The sequence below is a fragment of the Notothenia rossii genome, assembly GCF_949606895.1.
Source record: "Notothenia rossii genome assembly, chromosome: 12".
In the NCBI taxonomy this organism is placed as follows: domain Eukaryota; kingdom Metazoa; phylum Chordata; class Actinopteri; order Perciformes; family Nototheniidae; genus Notothenia; species Notothenia rossii.
Genome location: NC_136911.1, coordinates 20330050 through 20351173, shown reverse-complemented (window position 1 = coordinate 20351173; position 21124 = coordinate 20330050). Strand labels below are relative to the sequence as shown.

The 21124-nt window shown below is 42.5% G+C and overlaps 1 protein-coding gene across 3 annotated transcripts; it reads left to right on the top strand.

Moving 5' to 3' along the window:
• The first annotated feature begins 36 nt into the window (after positions 1 to 36).
• pan3 (poly(A) specific ribonuclease subunit PAN3) lies at positions 37 to 20404 on the top strand. Of its 3 annotated transcripts, none has more exons than XM_079661285.1 (17): positions 37 to 1066; positions 1930 to 2051; positions 2225 to 2297; positions 2394 to 2464; positions 2659 to 2863; positions 3046 to 3263; positions 3723 to 3827; positions 3916 to 3973; positions 4187 to 4348; positions 5060 to 5176; positions 5266 to 5367; positions 10310 to 10475; positions 11199 to 11286; positions 11443 to 11582; positions 13262 to 13391; positions 19382 to 19446; positions 19801 to 20404. In XM_079661285.1, the coding sequence occupies exons 1-17, from the start codon at positions 748 to 750 to the stop codon at positions 20387 to 20389; spliced, it is 2730 nt and encodes a 909-aa protein (XP_079517411.1). In that variant the 5' UTR covers positions 37 to 747; the 3' UTR covers positions 20390 to 20404. The 3 variants fall into 3 exon arrangements, with proteins under 3 accessions (XP_079517411.1, XP_079517413.1, XP_079517412.1); XM_079661287.1 differs by having other exon boundaries at positions 40 to 810; XM_079661286.1 differs by having other exon boundaries at positions 41 to 591.
• Positions 20405 to 21124: the final 720 nt, after the last annotated feature.

Genomic DNA, 21124 nt, shown 5'->3' with positions numbered 1-21124 from the left:
TTAATATCTCACAAGGGATTTTATGCCATTATTGGAGCCAATACAAAATACAATAATGTGCATTGAAGTCGTTATAGAGTCGTCTTTAAATTCTTAGTTAAAGAAAATACACATAGGGTTACTGTAATTATCATTTTGAGTACAATATGCTGTTTATATATTAATTCAAATGAAAATGCCATATACATTTGCCTCTCACATATTTACTGTATTGTTTTTCAATGTTTAAATAAAATAAATAAACTTTGTTGCAACAATTTAACATAGGTTAATATTCAATAAGACTGAATAGCATTTTTCATTCTGCAAACATGGATCATTTAGCGACATTATTCTTTTGATTCACAATATCACAGTGCTGCAAGTTGAATTTGCGACGTTCATTTTCAGAATGTAAACTCTGCCAAAGGCTCTACCCACAATGCAAAGCAATGCTAGCTGCTCCCTAGCCTGTCTAGTGTCTGCGAGAAAAATAAACAACAGGCTACTTTGCAAAGAAGGCAGCTGCATGGATAGCGACAACAACGACGACCAGGATTTGACGCATGCAGAGATAATTTCTCAAACCAAAAAGCATCTTAGCCTTATAATGTGAGTACTGCAGCGTTTTAACGTTCTTCACCAGCTCCAGTGACATTAATCCGCTCCTTTAAGGGGGGAACTGTGTGCAGGCTAGCAGGCTAAGTGGCTAGCTCTCTGCGTCTCTATGTGTGCGAGTCTTCCGGCAGCAGCGGCAGCAGCGGTGCCATGAACAGTGGACTCCCAGCTTCAGCTGCTCCGCTAGGGGTTGCCGGGATACCCAATGTCAAGGTGAAGTTTTGCCGATATTACGCAAAAGACAAAACCTGCTTTTATGGAGAAGAGTGTCAGTTCCTGCACGATGAGCCGTCCATGGGAAGCCTGCCTATGCACGGCGGCGGGAGCCCCGTCCCGCTGTCCATGGCCGGCGGGACGGGGTTTCCCCTCGGCGGACCCGCAGCTGCCTGCCCTGGGGGGACCGGTGTGTCCAAGAAAAGCGAAACAATGGGGCCTGCAGGCACGTCTCTGGAGGGGCAGCTTTTAACCAGTGAGTAAACTGGCCTCACACGGGGCGACTGGCTGCGACTTTACTTTTGGGCCTTGTTGGGCTTTGTTAAAATCTAGCCCGGGGATTCAATGAGGCCTCTTCACCCCAAAACAACGTGGGTTACCTTTGCCCGCAAAACATTATCCAAAGCCTTCAGTGTGTAGCTGGCACATGTTTTACACTAAGGCTTCCTTATGGATAACGTTAGCTCTGTCTTCAGGTGGTTTTTATGTTTTGTAACCAGGTGTAACATTAGCCATGCTGTTCTCACGGAGGAGGCCTGGTGTTTGTGTGTGACAGCTGTGAGTGGGCAGAAACCCGCGACACTACAGCTACCTTAGCATTAGCTCAACTAGCGTTGAAATGAACGCTATATTCAACTTGAATGCGTTTGGTTGTGTATTGAGATATGCGTCTTCAGTGTTAGTACTAGTCCCGTTATTCTGTTTCACTTGGATGATTGTGAACTATAGTGTTGATGTTGGGATGTAACTGAAGTGTAATGTTTGGTAACATTAGCCTAGCCACGTTAGCTCTTCACGGGGTTTAGCGTTGTTTCCCAACGTAAACAAACCGCAAGTAACTCACATGCACGCTCACTACGTCCCATTAAACCCGGAGCCATTGAAACCAGTACGTGTTTCAAAAAGTTTGTTATTAATTGATACTAAGTGGATATTGTAGTAGTGTCTCACTCTGCAGTTGTAGAAATGTTTACATTTGTATTTTAAATCAGCTCTGTGATTGTGGCTTAGCAAACACGTAATAGTGCTGACATTAACACACATGCTTAACCTTCAATTCTGTTTAAACTATCTTGCTACAGTTACTATTTGCTAAACTTTGGTTTCTGTCATCCACAGTCCCAGGTATGGAGGGTGCGTCTCTGAACGATGCCAATCTCACAAACTCTTACTTCAGCAGCAGCTTTATCGGGGTCAATGGGTTTGGGAGCCCAGCAGAGACTAAATACTCAATGATGCAGGTATGAAAGGGTGCTGTTCTGTACATTGTTTTGTCAGTGTAAAAAAACTGGTTTGAAAACGTATGTTAGTTTGGTATCATTTAATTAAAAAAAAAAACGAGTTAAACATCATAACTCACACATTTCATCAGTGTCTTCTGTTACACATCTTTTCTTGTTGCTGTTGTCTTTAGCGAATGACTACCAGCAGCAGCTCTCCTAGTCTCCTCAATGATGGTGCCAAGAACTTCAGCCACAGCACTCATGGTGAGACTGATATAGCAATCTGTGAGAATTGTAATACTCATTCATCAGATGTTTGAAGGGCCATTGCCAAACTCTCACACTCTTTGGCCTCCACAGATCCGGTGAACTCCCCGACATCCTCACTGTTCAGTGATTTTGGTGCTCTTAGCATTTCCCAAAGGAGAAAGGTGAGCACACAAGCATCCTTTTCAAAACAAGAAAGTTATTTCAAAGTGTTTTTAATGTTCAGTATTGTGCTTTTCTATGAGCAAGTACTTAAGATTTTACTAGGATACATTTAATGTTCTTCTTAGTCTTTATTTCGTTTTACAGGAGTGGCACATTTGTTATAACTCTTGCATGTGTTTTCTTTTACCACCAGGCTCCTAACCCAGCAGCAAGTGAGTTCATCCCTAAGGGAGCTCCACGAATGGCCTCCATGGCTCAGGCCCCCATGGCTCAGGCCCCCATGGCTCAAGCCCCCATGGCTCAGGCCCCCATGGCCCAGTCCTCTGTCCCGGCCTTCCCCTCTCCTCTCTTCCCACATCCTGGCCTCAACAGCTCCACAGCTGCTGCACTGGCTCCAGGTGAGGTTTTTTTCAGAGAATCGTTTAGAGACAAATCCCCCTGTTGTATCTGCTTTGCTCCACTTTCTACTTGGCTTAGTTTTGTTTTCCAATTTTTTGCTGGTTCGGGAATTCCCTTCTGTTTACATCTCCACATGCGCTACTGTTGAAATAAAAACCAACTCTCCTGTCTCCAATTATAGGCATGTCTCTGTCTGCGGGGTCGTCCCCTCTTCACTCCCCAAAAATTACACCGCACACCTCACCTGCTCCTCGTCGGCGCAGTCACACCCCAAACCCTGCCAACTACATGGTGCCCACCAGTGCAGCTGACCAGGGCCCTCACATGATCCAGAAAGAGACTGTAGGGGGGACGACCTACTTCTACACAGATAACACCCCCGCGCCAATGTCTGGGATGGTATGTGCTGCACACAGGGCCCTTCTGTCTATTTTGGGTAATACCGCCAGACTAAAGCTGAGAATACACAAGAAGAGTACTTAACGATGCAGCACCACATTATAAAATATTTAAAAAATGGTGTGTGTAAACAACTGCATTTAAAACATCTCAGTTTCTTGAGAAGCAAGAGTGTTGACTGCACATGACGCATACTGTCTGTAAGCTGCCCTTTTTTCATGCAACCACCACAGTCTAAAAGAAAACAGCCTCATTGCAGCCAATAACGGGTATTAGCCGGTTTAAACTGGCGTTGGATACACTTTTAGCACTTCTTTAAAATCTTGATTAGAGTTTTATTCCATGACATTCATTTGAGTAGCTAGGAACTCATAATTTTGGACAAAAAGAACAACATCTGAGCACATTGGTTTTCATTTCTCGATAAATAGGAAGCCGTTGTTTCTGGTTTCTTTGCAGGTGTTTCCTACCTATCATATCTATCCCCCCACTGCGCCCAACGTGGCTTACATGCAGCCGAAAGCTAACGCCCCGTCCTTCTTCATGGCTGATGAACTCCGACAGGTATTTCCCAATCACCCACCTGTTCTTTTTCTTGATATCTTCTCTTGTCCGTCATGTCTGATGTGATGTTCTGCTGTTTGTCTTCCAGGAGTTGATAAACAGACATCTAATAACCATGGCCCAGATTGACCACTCGGAGAACCCAGGTAAAGGGTTCATGTCAATCATTTCAGCTGCAAAATAACATTACTGTAAAGATGTGTGTGAAAACCATTCATATAGGAATTGAATAATCTAGTTCTTGTCAAAACAATTAATTGTTTATTTAGGCTGTGACCTTCTTTAAAATGTTGGATCTGTTATGGTTTCCGTGTGCAAGGCTATTTTTTCTCATCTGAAACCACATCTGTTTTTGGTAGATGTGCCGTCTGAGGTGGACAGCTACCACAGCCTCTTCCCCCTCGAGGCCCTCCCTCCACCCAACCGCATGCAGAAGACCAGCAACTTCAGCTACATCACCTCCTGCTACAAGGCCGTCAACAGCAAGGATGACCTGCCTTACTGCCTGAGGAGGATACACGGTAATAAATGTGTTGATAACAACAAATTATCTTCCAGAGAATCATAACACATATGAGGTTTATTCATTCCAAGGGCAACCGTTTCAAAGGAAATGCATATATACCACAACCAAAATAGCCAATGTGTCAAATTACCTGTATTAACAAGGCAACCATCTAAACAAAGTTATAACAACAATTATGATTCCTCCTCACTTCCAGTTAGAATGAAAAGGAAATGCATGTACAGGGGGTCCGCGGGGTCTTAAAAAGTATTACAAGTTGATAAATCAATTTAGCGAAAATTAAGGCTATTAAAAAGTATTACATTTTGTAGCTTGTTTTCAATAAGTAAATAAATTGTCCAAAGAGGTTGTATTCTACAGTCTGCCTGAATGTAATCATGCTCACTGCTTGATAGCGCGCGAAGGTCCGTTTACGCCGGTTGTTAAACAACATCGTTATGGGGAAATACAAGTTTGCGTGCAAATGGTTGGAAGATAAGGAGGAAGGACAAGCAATACTGTATATAGTCAATGTGAGGTAAAGTGTGTCGCCAAGGTAACCGGTTAAAACTCAAAGTGGCGATGAGGTCTTAAAATGTATGGAAAGGGTCTTAAAAAAGGTCTTGACTTCAGGACTCCTGCATATACCCTGATGTTTTGTGAGACGTCCAATTATTAATTTCTAATGGCCCGTTTGTCTGTTGTGTGTCTTTGCAAATGTGTACAGGTTTCCGCCTTGTTAACACCAAGTGTATGATGCTGGTGGACATGTGGAAGAAGATTCAGCACTCGAACTCTGTTACACTGCGGGAGGTCTTCACCACAAAGGCCTTTGGAGACCACTGTAAGTGTGTCATTTGTGAGTGGCAATAATTGGATTAATACAGGTGTGAATGTTAGTGACACTGTCCTCCTTCCTTCATTTCACCCTAGCTTTAGTGTTCTCCTATGACTTCCATGCGGGTGCAGAGACCATGTTCAGCAGACACTTCAATGACCCAGCAGCAGATTCGTTCTTCACCAAGAGGAAGTGGGGTGAGTTAGTTCTTCCAACCCTTGCAGCATTTCCCTGAAATAGACCCAGCATCACCTCAGCGGTTGAATTCGCACCCTGCTGCTTCTCGTATTTTGAGTTTGTTTTCTACTTTGCTTATGGTGTCGTCACACTGGTTTATTTAAGGGAGTGTTGTTAAGCGTGCAATGCCTGCTGTTCTGCATAAAACCATCATTGGCTATATCAGACTATACGACATTATTGTTTTTCTATGTTTGAATGACATACAGTGGGGCAAAAAAGTATTTAGTCAGCTACCAAGTGTGCAAGTTCTCCCACTTAAAAAGATGAGAGAGGCCTGTAATTTTCATCCTAGGTATACCTCAACTATGAGAGACAAAATGAGAAAAAAAAATCCAGAAAATCCCATTGTCTGATTTTCAAAGAATTTATTTGCAAATGATGGTGGAAAATAAGTATTTGGTCAATAACAGAAGTTCATCTCAATACTTTGTTATATACCCTTTGTTGGCAATGACAGAGGTCAAACGTTTTCTGTAAGTCTTCACAAGGTTTTCACACTGTTGCTGGTATTTTGGCCCATTCCTCCATGCAGATCTCCTCTAGATCAGTGATGTTTTGGGGCTGTTGCTGGGCAACACGGACTTTCAACTCCCTCCAAAGATTTTCTATGGGGTTGAGATCTGGAGACTGGCTAGGCCACTCCAGGACCTTGAAATGCTTCTTACGAAGCCACTCCTTCGTTGCCCGGGCGGTGTGTTTGGGATCATTGTCATGCTGAAAGACCCAGCCACGTTTCATCTTCAATGCCCTTGCTGATGGAAGGAGGTTGTCACTCAAAATCTCACGATACATGGCCCCATTCATTCTTTCCTTTACACGGATCAGTCGTCCTGGTCCCTTTGCAGAAAAACAGCCCCAAAGCATGATGTTCCCCCCCCCATGTTTCACAGTAGGTATGGTGTACTTTGGATGCAACTCAGCATTCTTTCTCCCCCAAACACGTCTAGTTGAGTTTTTACCAAAAAGTTCTATTTTGGTTTCATCTGACCATATGACATTCTCCCAATCCTCTTCTGGATCATCTAAATGCTCTCTAGCAAACTTCAGACGGGCCTGGACATGTACTGGCTTAAGCAGGGGGACACGTCTGGCACTGCAGGATTTGAGTCCCTGGCGGCGTAGTGTGTTACTGATGGTAGCCTTTGTTTCTTTGGTCCCAGCTCTCTGCAGGTCATTGACTCGGTCCCCCCGTGTGGTTCTGGGATTTTTGCTCACCGTTCTTGTGATCATTTTGACCCCACGGGGTGAGGTCTTGCGTGGAGCCCCAGATGGAGGGAGATTATCAGTGGTCTTGTATGTCTTCCATTTTCTAATAATTGCTCCCACAGTTGATTTCTTCACACCAAGCTGCTTACCTATTGCAGATTCAGTCTTCCCAGCCTGGTGCAGGTCTACAATCTTGTTTCTGGTGTCCTTGGACAGCTCTTTGGTCTTGGCCATAGTGGAGTTTGGAGTGTGACTGTGTGAGGTTGTGGACAGGTGTCTTTTATACTGATAACGAGTTCAAACAGGTGCCATTAATACAGTTAACAAGTGGAGGACAGAGGAGGCTCTTAAAGAAGAAGTTACAGGTCTGTGAGAGACAGAAATCTTGTTTGTTTGTAGGTGACCAAATACTTATTTTACACCATAATTTGCAAATAAAGTCTTTAAAAATCAGACAATGTGATTTTCTGGATTTTTTTTTTTTCTTCACATTTTGTCTCTCATAGTTGAGGTATACCTAGGATGAAAATGACAGGCCTCTCATCTTTTTAAGTGGGAGAACTTGCACAATTGGTGGCTGACTAAATACTTTTTTGCCCCACTGTATGTCTTAGCCTCAAGCCCTTCTAAAACATATACCCATGTGGAGATATATTTCTGCATTAGGATTTCTACTCAAACGTGTCCGCGGGGTCTTAAAAAGTATTAAAAGTTGATAAATCAATTTAGCGAAAATTAAAGCTATTAAAAAGTATTAAAGGGCATTTTCCAAGGTAATACATTTTGTAGCTTGTTTTCAATAAGTATATAACTTGTCCAAAGAGGTTGTATTCTACAGTCTGCCTGAATGTAATCATTACGTAGGTGTGTAGTGTGATTCTATGTAGTTTATTTATGGCATCCCGTTGGATTTGACGTCATCTGAACAGGACATCGCAGCCATTATATGAGGGTGAGACAAGTCCCCCCCACCTTTTTAAAATGATTATCTTAAACCCCCCCACTTTTACTATGCGGAAAGTCCGTGCATCGGTCTATCCACTCGCCACTCTTTGTAGAGCGCTGTGTCAGTGCTTCACTATCAAATCCTTTCCACTTGCTTATTGTGAGAATGCCCAAATCAATGAAACTCCGTACCATGTTTTCACTGCTACTTTGTACCAAGGCAGATTCTCAGAGCCGTACACATGAGCCGTACACATGCTGCGTCTTTTGTGTAGCTGTGTCTTTAGTTGTAAAATGATGCGCGCCACAGTTTCCCCGCTGCGAGGCTCCGGCGCCAACAGTTCACGAGCGTGCTCCACTAGCACCCGGATATGAGGCGCTGTTATTAAAGAGGTGGAGGGAGAGTCCTCTCCTGTCAGACTGAGAGGCTGATGACTACAGCTCAGTGAGGTGAAGGACCCTCTGGGGGTTTAGATAGTTCACTTTAGTCTAAGTAGTGGGTCTCAAACAGTTTGGTAATCATTTCACATGATTATTATAGTTATAAAAAACAAGAGAATAACAGGTATGAAATAATTCCAACTCATACTATAATATGTACAGTAACACAAACATACATGTTAAAAGGAGAGTGATTTGTAAAATATGCATAAAGAAAAAGTGAATCTGTTTACAGTTGTGTTTCACATGGGTGTTGATGAGATGTATCCGTAGATTTAGTCCCTAACGTTGCTCTCAAAGTGCAGCAGATTGATGCTTTTAACTTCAACATTTAAAAAAATCATCTTCCCGAGGGAGCATGCCCCCGGACCCCCCTAGAGGAGGTGAGGTCCACCACCTGCCCACACCCCCTGTCAAATTGTCCCACCCACATTGAGGATGCTTCCCACGCCCATGTCTGAACAGGACATCGCACGCTCGCTGCTTGATAGCGTAAACGTCCGTTTACGCCAGTTGTTAAACAACATCGTTATGGGGAAATGCAAGTCTGCGTCCAAATGGTTGGAAGAGAAGGAGGAAGGACAATCAATACTGTATATAGTCAATGTGAGGTGAAGTGTGTCGCCAAGGTAACCGGTTAGAACTCCAAGTGGAGATGAGTTCTTAAAATGTATGGAAAGGGTCTTAAAAAAGGTCTTAAGAGGTTTTACATTTGACTTCAGGATTCCTGCATATACCCTGATGTTATTTGGATGTCACAAGAAAATATATAGGTACCAAGTTGAAACCAAAGTTGTGCTAAAGGTCAAGTGTCTGTTTACAAGGCTGTCTGAAACAAAGACATTCTGGTAGATGTCATGAATCTTCCAAAAAAAAATCAATGGATGGAAGTTTTGAGGTATCCTGTTTTGACAGTTGGCAGTTCGTGTGTCTGTAAGATAGAGACATTGGGACTTGGAGGAAACTGTGGCTGAAACTGATCCTAGAGCAGGTGCTGTCAGGCCTACCTTCTGGATTGCAGACAGAGGAAGCAAAACCACTCCGGCTTTGTCTAGTCCACATGTGTCAAACTCAAGACCCGGGGGCCAAATCAGGCCCTTGGTGGATTTCATTTCGGCCCGCAGGATCATTTCTAATCACTATTAGATCTGGCCCGCCGGTATATTGCACGCACACCTTCACTCCATCCTGAGGGTCTCCTCAGCTCAGAGCCTGAGCCCAAACATTGATGACCTTGCACCCAAGATGAGATGCCAAGTATCTGAGCTAGCATCACAGAGCAGCACACTGAGTTTAATGGATGTTTCCTTCTGCACTTTCTCTCTCACGACAACAGGGCATGTTTGGTTTCTCTTTGAGGGAAATAGTTTTGTTGAAGCTGTTGTTGGCCTGTGGGAAAATGTAATCATAAGAAATGACTCTGGAAAAGCTGCAGATAGAGCCATAAGAAATGAATGAACTGATTATTTAATGTTTAATGTTGTTTTTATAGGCAATAATTTAAGCTTTGTTACTTCCAGGTTTAATATGTGCAACAAGTTCATTTCAATAAGTTCTGCAATAAACATTGAACCAGTCCGGCCCTCGACTAGTACCCATTTTTTTTATTTTGGCCCACTGTGTATTTTAGTTTGACCCCCCTGTAAGTCAGTAGCTGATAACCAATCATAACGCTTGATTTGTTAAGAATTGCACAGGTGAAAACCCCCCCCCCCAAAAGCACGCAATCTTAAAGTGCAAATGAATTTCTCAAATTGCCTAAACGAACAATTTTGCAGTTTCATCTCTTTCTCAATGTGACATTGTGTTTTTTTTTTTAACAGTACACTCGCACACACAAGTCCCCAGAGTAACCTTACCCAACCCTGTGTTTGTGGTGTGACAGAATATTACAAGAAAGCCTAAGTTTTGAATTGATATCAAGGATGATTTCTGGAAACAGGGAACTTCATTTCTGTTTGTTCGAATGTCATTCGAACAAAAGTGTTATCTGATTTTATTGTTTGTCAGCCCTAAAATAATTTTAAACTGAAGTCTTTGGGTCTTTTGGACTGTTGGTCAGATAAAAACGGCAAGAAGATATCAGTTTGGGCTTTTTACTGTTTCCCGAACCTAGAGTATAATACGTGTCATAAAGGTTAGATTGTCATGATGGAAAATAACCGTTATACAGAAAGACGTGTCTGACTAACTGACCGTTCATCCTGAAGATACGTACACCAAGAGGTTAATGACGGGTTTTACTTCATGAGTAATGTCTAACCCTTCAGCCTACGTTATCGTGATGAAGCTTGTGTTCTCTTGCAGGACAACATGAGCCTCCTCCGCCTCGGCAGCACGCAGGACTGCTCCCCGAGTCTCTGATCTGGGCCTACATCGTCCAGCTGAGCTCGGCCCTGCGCACCATCCACACCGCCGGCCTGGCCTGCCGCGTCATGGACCCCAGCAAGATTCTCATTACTGGCAAGACCAGGTACACACACACATTAACCAGTTAAACCCCACGGCCCTCTTGCCCTTTTGGGCACTCTGGCTGTGCATCACTCAATCACCAATGGGTAATGTTTAGATGGATTTTAGGAACTCCCCCTCGATTCCATTGGCTCTAGAAAATGCACCCAAATGACCCCAGAAGTGTTTTTCTTTTCTAAACCTCTCTAAAAAGGTCAAATTTCACTTTATTTGCATCAATCTTGATACAGGGTACTTATTATATGTTATAGTTTGGATTCCTAAAGCTTTTAGTCTACCATCCCATCATTCAAGGGGGGTTTTCACTATAAGTAATGTTTTATTTTTGGACGGACACTATCATTTACATTTTTTACTATGTTCAATCTGAATTTACTTTAAAATAAAAAAAATTCTATATTGATTCTGACTTTTTTACATCCAACTCACAGAGAAAAAAGATTATTACTTTAACCCTTTTAGAAGTGAAGTCATTTGTTCTGGGAATGTCATTTTCGAGCCTGAGACCTGAGAAACAGGCTCGGGGCCTAACAGGTAAACACCTCATTATCATCATTGATAAATGCTGTTAATTAGACCCTGGTGCACAGAGCAGTGTGAACTTCCTTCACGCTCAGAAGGTGTATTGAAAGCGGAAGAGTGTTTTCAGTTTACGCTTCCTTTCCCCCCACAACCATGTTGCTCAGACTAAACTATTACTGATGATGGTTTCTTATCTTTGCAGGTTACGGGTGAACTGTGTCGGGGTGTTTGATGTCTTAACTTTTGACAGCAGTCAGACCAATCATCTTGCCCTAATGCCACAGTACCAGGTACTTTTTATAATGACTTTGTGTTGAACTACACTTGAATATACATCCCAGAAGTGCTGATGGAAGGAGTAACATGTCAATGCGTAACGCCAGCGTGTGTGGAAAAGCTCTTGGTAACGGTGTCCTCTGTGATATGTGTGTGTTTCTGTTGTGTAGCAAGCAGACCTAGTGTCACTGGGCAAGGTGGTGCTGGCGCTGGCATGCAACTCCCTGGCCGGCATTCAAAGGGAGAACCTGCAGAAGGCCATGGAGCTGGTGTCCATCAACTACTCTTCAGACCTCAAGAACCTGATCCTGTAAGAAAGGGAGGGGGGTGCAGTACGTGGGAAATTGCGTAGAATCGAAAATTATCCTGACATAAAGTTTCATAAGAAAGTTCGTACCTACTAGATCAGGGGGGTCAAACTCAAATACACAGTGGGCCAAAATAAAAATAAATGGGTACTAGTCGAGGGCCGGACTGGTTCAATGTTTATTGCAAAACTTATTGAAATGAACTTATTGCACATATTAAACCTGGAACTAACAAAGCTTCAATGATTGCCTATAAAAACAACATTAAATAATCAGTTGTATTAATTTCTTATGGCTCTATCTGCAGCTTCTCCAGAGTCACTTCTTATGATTACATTTTCCCACAGGCCAACAACAGCTTCAAAAAAACTATTTCCCTCACAGAGAAACCAAACATGCCCTGTTGTCGTGAGAGAGAAAGTGCAGAAGGAAACATCCATTAAACTCAGTGTGCTGCTCTGTGATGCTAGCTCAGATACTTGGCATCTCATCTTGGGTGCAAGGTCATCAATGTTTGGGCTCAGGCTCTGAGCTGAGGAGACCCTCAGGATGGAGTGAAGGTGTGCGTGCAATATACCGGAGGGCCAGATCTAATAGTAATTAGAAATTATCCTGCAGGCCGAAATTAAATCCACCACTCTGTTCCGAGAATAACCAGTAAACATGGAAAAGCAGCTTTTAGTTATTATGCCCCAACAATTGGGAACAAACTGCCTAAATCATGCACGTCCGCCGAAACACTTCCTATTTTTAAATCCCGACTAAAAACGCACCTATTTGCCGCTGCTTTTAATTGAGCTGCCCACACTCACACTACAGTCTGCCTTTTTAGTCATGTATTCTGTACCTGCTGTGTTTATTTATTTATTTAATTTCATTACCTTTGCTTATTATGCCTGTTTTTAAATGCCTTTTTAATAATGTATTTGTTCTTAAATGTCTTTTGCTTTTAATCTGTAAAGCACTTTGAATCGCCACGTGCTATATAAATAAAATTGCCTTGCCTTGGGCTGGATTTGGCCCCCGGGCTTTGAGTTTGACACATGTGTACTAACTGGTTTAGTGACAAATGCACACATGGCAGGCGCTGCTAACCTGACAGCTGCTAACAAAGCCATACTGTTGTGATAGTTCGTACTGATCATTTCAGGGGAGTGGCTATGGAGGGAGGATTGGAGAGGAGCTGTCAGTGCTGCAAACTCAGAGCTTCTCGTTGGTTTCATTGGGAAACAATGGGCCGGGATTTTCCGTTCGTTTTATGTAGTTTACTCCGAACACTTGTTCTATGTTGCCTACCAAAGCTTTTACACTTAAACCTCCAATCACAGTTTGCTTCAAACAACTCCCAAGGTGATTTGATCTCTTAAATGTTCTTCTTTAATTTGATTGGCCAAGTTGAGACCGCAGTTTTACATTCTTGAAGCCTCCCAGAACCTTCATAAGTGCCACATTTAACAAATGAGACAAAGCTGGAATCTGGTTGGCAAGACTGCTCTTTTAAATTAAGTAAACATTCCTGTTCAGACTTTACGTGAACAATGCTGGTGTTATGTAGCAGAAAGGATTTTAGGTGTCACACTTTGTCCATGCTCCTTTTGTCAACAAATATACCCTGTCAAGAGTCTTTATCCATCCTTTCCAAGAAACCACAAGTCAAACTAAAGTGTGTGTGTCTGTGCAGGTATCTGCTGACTGAGCAGTCTCGCCCGCGCAGCGTCAATGACATAATGCCAATGATTGGAGCTCGGTTCTACACACAACTGGATGCGTCGCAGATGAGGAATGATGTCATTGAGGAGGATCTGGCTAAGGTATGTGAAGGTGCATTTCTTCAGTCTGTGTCACAAGGCACAGAGCAGACAGAGAGCGCATGTGAGAGCGCATGTTAGGGCTGCTTAATTAATCGTATTTTAATCGCAATTACGATTTTGGCTTGCAACGATTACGAAAACATCGAAAAATAAAACATTTTTTTAAAATTTATTTAAAAAAATAAAATGTTTAATTGATTTCTCAGTTGAATTATACTTAAAGTTCAGGGTAATCAACTGTTAATGTAAAAAAACTGTAAATGGATAATCGTTTTTAATATTAATTATTGACCCAAATAATCGAGATTATGATATTTGCCATAATCGAGCAGCACGTTGCAGTCCTGTTGTTGTCAGGCTGATATTCTGGGTAATGGTCGAAAGTAGGCCATGCTGCGTTCAGTGCTCTAAGAGGGAAGTTGTGTGCACACAGGATGTTGTATGGTGTATAGTTGGCCTTGCAGTCTCGTCTTGAGTTTAGCCGCCCCTTGTTAGGGAGGGAATGTGTGAAACAGCCGCCCTTCACCTCATCTCTCTTCTTGTTTATAAACTTCTCCTTAACTCTGTGGCACTTAATACATCCAGCAGACTAAGAGTTAGTGCTAGTGTTTCTACCTGCTAACTGGTTCATAGAGCAACTGGAGAGTAGAACAAGGAAACACACTACTTTCTGTCGTAATACAACTGGGCTAGAAAAGTAGGTTTGTTGTTGTGGCCCAGCCTGCCTGGGATCTGCTGATAACGGCTGTCAGTGTAACCGTTTCTAGTTTACCATGGAGTCTTTGCATAAGCTGAATGTGTATCTGCATACAGGGAATAGAAGCAGTGGGGTTTATGTTCCTCGTAAGCAGAGTTGGGTGTTGGTGGTAATAATATTACTTTTGTCGGTAACGGAGTAGTGTAACGCGTTACTTTTATAATTCAGTAATCACACTACAGTTCATTTCATTTCAAACCTTTATTTAGAGTTCCACATGAAACATAAAAACAACATACATACAAACAACAGAGGATATCATATTTACATATTCAACATTTACAAATACCCAGAGTGTCAGAAAGCATTTCATTTAGACGTAAATACATTCAGAGAAATAAAAATGCTCAATTTCAATTTTGCCTGTAGACTGTTCCAAGCAAGTGGAGCTGCGCACATAAAAGCTGTCTTCCCTAAGACAGTCCTTACTCTTGACACATCTAACAAGACTATATCCTGCGATCGCAGACAATAGCTGCTTGCAACTTTCTGCTTTATCAATGAACAGATATAATACGGGAGTTTGCCCAACATAGCTTTATAGATAAAAGTACTAACAGTTACCAACATTGCCCCCGCACGGGTTACTTCGTTACTTTTATAAAATAATCACACTCACTGACAGACAAGAGGGGTTTCCGCCGCAGGTTTGTATACATGTAGGCCTACGTAATCTGCGCGTCCACATCTCCACGTGCAGAGCTGCATAAACATGGCTGAGTCTTCTCATCTGTAAACTTCCTCAAAGGGCCGCTCGCTCTCTTTTCTTGATCGCCCTCTCACGGGTGAACAGTTCAATGTCCCGCTTCATTGTATGAATTCTGCCATGTCTCTACCACTTTAGTTTGACCATCTCTGTTACTAAGTTATGGAATACTAAATAAATAAGTAATTAGATACCTTACCGTCACTGCGCTCATAAAGAATGATAAGAATAAGAATAATGCGTCTTGAACTGGTTTCATTCATTAGTGTCGTTACGTTTCACAGACTGTTAGCTTGTTGTGGTAGGCTGGTAGCCTGTTTTATTAAAGAGCTTATCAAAAGAAAGACTTGTGTTATGTCTTCCTTAATGCAATAGTAATTGGGGGTGCAAGTGGAGTCTCGCAGAGGCAAAACTGTGGCGCGCTTACACTGTAGGTGCGCCGCAGTCTGCGTCATCTGCCTGTAGGGAGGGGCGGGCCGGCCCTGCGAGTAAAGTAACGAGTTACTTTATGTAGACAGTTACGAAGTAGTGTAGTATATAACTTTTTTTTTTAAAAGTAATATGTAATATATAACTTTTTTTTTTAGTAACGACCCCATCTCTGCTCGTAAGCCTTTTTAAAAAATGTTTTTAAACATGTCAAAAAACCCAACATTTGCATGAAACCCCAGATGGACACAATGTGTTCATGTGTTCCTGGGTTCCCTGATACGGAGCCTGGGGTCATGTTTCATAAACGACTGACCTGTTCGCTCCTTTATAATCACAATGTTGTGTAGAGCTACAGACTGCAAGTGGCATCATTAGGTTTTTTTGTTTAAATTCAACTTCTCACATTTTCTGTTACACTTTTCACCTTTCCATGCACACATTTAAGCAAAAATATTGAAAAAAAAGCAGGAAATCTCCATATTTTACAGCCAGACACAACTTCTGCAATTTCTGCACTCGAATGTACTTGTGCCGTATGCTCACTGCTTACTTATCCTAACAATGAATCGATTATCAGAATATGTGGCGGTTTTCTTTCCAGATCAACTTGTTGTTGCACATCCAATTTTAAATAGCGCACTAAACAAAACGTTATTATTCAAATTAATTTCATATATCACGAAACCCTACTCTGAAAAACATTCAGATGCAAATTATTTTAATGCAGCAGGCGGTAGGGAAATTTTAAATTTTCGTTAGAAATCCAGTGCTGGCATACATGTTCTCACACAAGAAGGCCCAATCCCAAACCACGCCCTACCCCCTACCCTCGGTGACGGAGTGACACTCGCAGCTCAACGAGGCTCCCTCCTGTCAGATGGAGGGAGTGAATACAGCGGCAAGCTTTGGGACAAACTCCCCTCTCTCCGGCAGAAACAGGAATTGACGTAACTGTATGTAACAACGGTTTCAAATCAGCATCTCTTAGACAGTAAATTAAAATGAATAACTCAAATAAAACTCATAACTTCATTTTGTTCCCAAAGTGCACCAGATTGATGCCCCCGGACCCCCCTAGAGTATGTGAGGTCCACCCCCAAATAAAGCAGGTTAAAATAAAGAAATTGCATACATGTTCTTTTAGTAAACACTGACTGTCTGGTCCCAGAGACCCAAACAGCACACACAGGTTAGAGGTAAGCATATCATAATGTTATAATGTGCTAAATATATACGCTGCGGAGTAAAAGTAGCTCTCATCCTAAAAAAGGTTGGAGACCCCTGCTCTATAAAATATCACAGTTCAGTGTTTCCCCTAGGTGTACTGCCTTGGCAGGAAGCTGCTCTTTTGCTGGAATTTCTTTTTTGGAGCAGAGAGGAGCTGTGGATTATTGTTATTGTTATCGTACAGTAACAAAGTATGTGTACATCAAAAAGTAATACAGTACAGTGTTGTACTTTATTACTTTAATTCAAACTGTATTCCCTTCTTATCATGTAGCCTACACTTCTTCCTTTCATTGATACATTTAAATCACCTGACTACAGCATATAACACACCTGCTTCTCTCTGCCTCATCCTCTATTGCTGGAGGCAGCTCCACCTCACCAGGGGCCTCATGTATAACGCTGTGCGTAGGATTGACGTGGGAAGGTTGCTTACGTAGTAGAAATCCGAAAAATAGGTCCATACATTTTCCGCCACTTTCCGATTCACCGAACATTGCGTACCGGCGAGAAAAGTGAGTATGGCACTTCCTACGCCGGTTTCCCTTTATAAATCACAACCGAATCGAAATGCGGTGCAGCTTTTGTGGGCTTCACGTAACGCCCATATTTGCCCATAAATAGTCAAAGAAACGCCCTTTCATTCATTAATTCATTCATTTTGACTGACTGCATGGAGAAGATCGCAGGAAATGACGACAGAAAGGCTAAAAAAAAAAAAATATTCACACCGTGTCAGATTTTGGTTATTTTGGGGAGGTGGAGATAAATCATATTGTTTGGTGGATGCAGTTTGAACCAGAGCAGCAGCATGGAGGTCGGATCGTCACCTAAATAAATAAATAAGTGGTCCGAAAAAGGTTCATGACAAAAGAAATACACATAGCCTTCCTCAGGCAGTGTGTTTGGACCGGGGACAGGAGACCCCCCCTTGATGAGAAACTGTAAGAAATGATCGGGGAATCCCTCCGGAGTGGAGTCATGACGACTGGATCTGAATTATGTTTTGGTATTTGGTGGTTTGTGTCCCAGCTGTCGATCAGCTGTTCGCAGCGTCTCCACTGCAGCCTGTACATCTCAACCCCCCCCCCCCAACTCTATCCACCAGTTAAAGGAAATACAACTAATATGTTGTGTTATATATTAGCTGTACAATTTACCACATGTGGTGTTCTTAGTTTCCATACCTCCTGTGTTTTACGAGTGACTTATCAAGTCTTGGCAAACGGCATAAAACACGATTAAACATGTATTAAACATATAAAACCATGCTCGTATCTACAACCTATAGAAATGCAACACGGCGTCAGTTTAGACGTAATTCTGTCCTCCTGCTTACGGCATCATTTATGAGAAAACAGGTCATAACATTAAGACAACATATTCGAGGTGGTTTTAAATAAAATATCCGTATTTATTTATTTCTCCCAGTTATGTTTTTGTGTGCACTGAGGAGTCTCAAACAGGCGTTTGTTAAATCATTTTAAGATTGGCTTTAATCAATGTTTGAAAATGAATTCTTCATATATGATAAATGAGAGGTAACATTTTATTGATGGTATTATTTCCACATATTTCTCTCCATTCTTCCTTCTGCAAACGGTGTCGAAGTTTCTCGTCTCTCCCGTTTGTCTGCTTAGTGCGTACGCATGGGTTAGAGTTTGCGTGGAGGACCGCACGTTTTCCCGTCAAGTTAGTATTTTATAAATCGCAAACATTGCATAGAAACTGCCGTACGCCATTTTTAGAGCGTATATCCCTTTATAAATGAGGCCCCTGATCTCTGATATGAAAGCAATCGTGTTATGATCATATTGAGCTATTGGTGTGAGTCTAACATTAAACCAGCAGTCTGCTTGTCATACATTGCTGACGATACATTTTAAGAGGCAATTTGTTGAGTCACTGCCGCTAAATGCCGGTAGCATCAAGCTAGCAAATCCTGCATTAGCCTCACATCAACAGGTGTAGACAGAACATCCAATTATCCTGAGTTAATTTACTGAATAAACCAGCTCTCACATCTCCTGTCTTTTTTGTCCCAAAAGCTTGCGAAGCCCCGCCCCTCAGAAACAGAGCGGAGGGAGAATGTGAATACGCAGAGCAGTGGACACTGAAACATGCACATATGGATAAATAACAACGTTTACTTTATTTAATAAAAGAGTGTGAAAAGTGACCGTAGATAGATTACTTCAGTTGCAATTTGGTGCTATATATATATATATTTATATATATATATTTTTTTAATAACATAAAACACCTTGAATTTCAGGCGGGGCTCCGTTGGCCCCGCAAAGACAATGGTAGGGGAAACACTACAGTTGGTTTTTCAGCTTTCTTTTGGTTCGCGTAAGGAGGAAGTGTTTTCTGTAAAGCTCCATGTATGGGAAGAAACTCAAGCGACAGCGGTTTCAGTTTCTGACAGGGGTCTTGCCGGGATGAGCATACTCTCCAGCAAGTAGTGTGGTCATGGTGGGAAATCTAAATGACAACAGACTTTAAGTGGGTAGTGCCAATGAGAAGGTGCTTCTGGTTTCTAATCCAAGTTGAACGTTGCTGCAGAATATATCCCTCACTTCGGGCCAAAAGGTCTGTTGCTTCAAATTGGTTATATTTTTAATGTGTCAAGATAATAATATTACTTGTGTTCAGTGACGGTGTGTGATTCAACCTCGATCTAAAATCTACCGCTGCTGGCTGTCCATTTTTCTGTAAATATTTTGAACAGCTGGTGGGTGAATGAAACTGCAAGGTCAAACTCTGGTCAAGGACATGTTGCACTTCAAACCCTTTTGTTTTGTAGCCCTTCATCAAACTGTCAGAGACACAACAACGTTTTGTGACTTAGGAATGATCTTTTTGCAGGAGGTGCAGAACGGCCGTCTCTTCCGCCTGTTGGCCAAACTGGGAACCATCAACGAGCGACCAGAGTAAGTAGGGTGTGTGTGTGTGTGTGTGTGTGTGTGTGTGTGTGTGTGTGTGTGTGTGTGTGTGTGTGTGTGTGTGTGTGTGTGTGTGTGTGTGTGTGTGTGTGTGTGTGTGTGTGTGTGTGTGTGTGTGTGTGTGTGTGTGTGTGTGTGTGTGTGTGTGTGTGTGTGTGTGTGTGTGTGTGTGTGTGTGTGTGTGTGTGTGTGTGTGTGTGTGTGTGTGTGTGTGTGTGTGTGTGTGTGTGTGTGTGTGTGTGTGTGTGTGTGTGTGTGTGTCTCCCTCCCTCCCTCCCTCCCTCCCTCCCTCCCTCCCTCCCTCCCTCCCTCCCTCCCTCTGACCTTCTCTGTGTGCCTCAGGTTCCAGAAGGACCCAACGTGGTCGGAGACGGGTGATCGCTACCTGTTGAAGCTTTTCCGGGATCACCTGTTCCACCAGGTGACCGAAGCGGGGACGCCCTGGATCGATCTCAGCCACATCGTCGCCTGCCTCAACAAGGTCAGACATTTGTTGTTAAAAGTTGTCCATTTTAAGGAACTTTATGTAAAGGTCACCTATTATGCAAAATCCACTTCTTCGTGTCTCTCTACATCAACATGTTTCCCCTCTTCTTCATGTCTCTTCTACATCAACATGTGTCCCCTCTTCTTCATGTCTCTTCTACATCAACATGTGTCCCCTCTTCTTCATGTCTCTTCTACATCAACATGTTTCCCCTCTTCTTCATGTCTCTTCTACATCAACATGTGTCCCCTCTTCTTCATGTCTCTTCTACATCAACATGTTTCCCCTCTTCTTCATGTCTCTTCTACATCAACATGTGTCCCCTCTTCTTCACGTCTCTTCTACATCAACATGTGTCCCCTCTTCTTCATGTCTCTTCTACATCAACATGTGTCCCCTCTTCTTCATGTCTCTTCTACATCAACATGTGTCCCCTCTTCTTAATGTCTCTTCTACATCAACATGTGTCCCCTCTTCTTAATGTCTCTTCTACATCAACATGTGTCCCCTCTTCTTCATGTCTCTTCTACATCAACATGTGTCCCCTCTTCTTCATGTCTCTTCTACATCAACATGTGTCCCCTCTTCTTCATGTCTCTTCTACATCAACATGTGTCCCCTCTTCTTCATGTCTCTTCTACATCAACATGTGTCCCCTCTTCTTAATGTCTCTTCTACATCAACATGTGTCCCCTCTTCTTCATGTCTCTTCTACATCAACATGTGTCCCCTCTTCTTCATGTCTCTTCTACATCAACATGTGTCCCCTCTTCTTCATGTCTCTTCTACATCAACATGTGTCCCCTCTTCTTCATGTATCTTCTACATCACCATGTGTCCCCTCTTCTTCATGTCTCTTCTACATCAACATGTGTCCCCTCTTCTTCATGTCTCCTCTACATCAACATGTGTCCCCTCTTCTTCATGTCTCTTCTACATCAACATGTGTCCCCTCTTCTTCATGTCTCTTCTACATCAACATGTGTCCCCTCTTCTTCATGTATCTTCTACATCACCATGTGTCCCCTCTTCTTCATGTCTCTTCTACATCAACATGTGTCCCCTCTTCTTCATGTCTCTTCTACATCAACATGTGTGTCCCCTCTTCTTCATGTCTCTTCTACATCAACATGTGTCCCCTCTTCTTAATGTCTCTTCTACATCAACATGTGTCCCCTC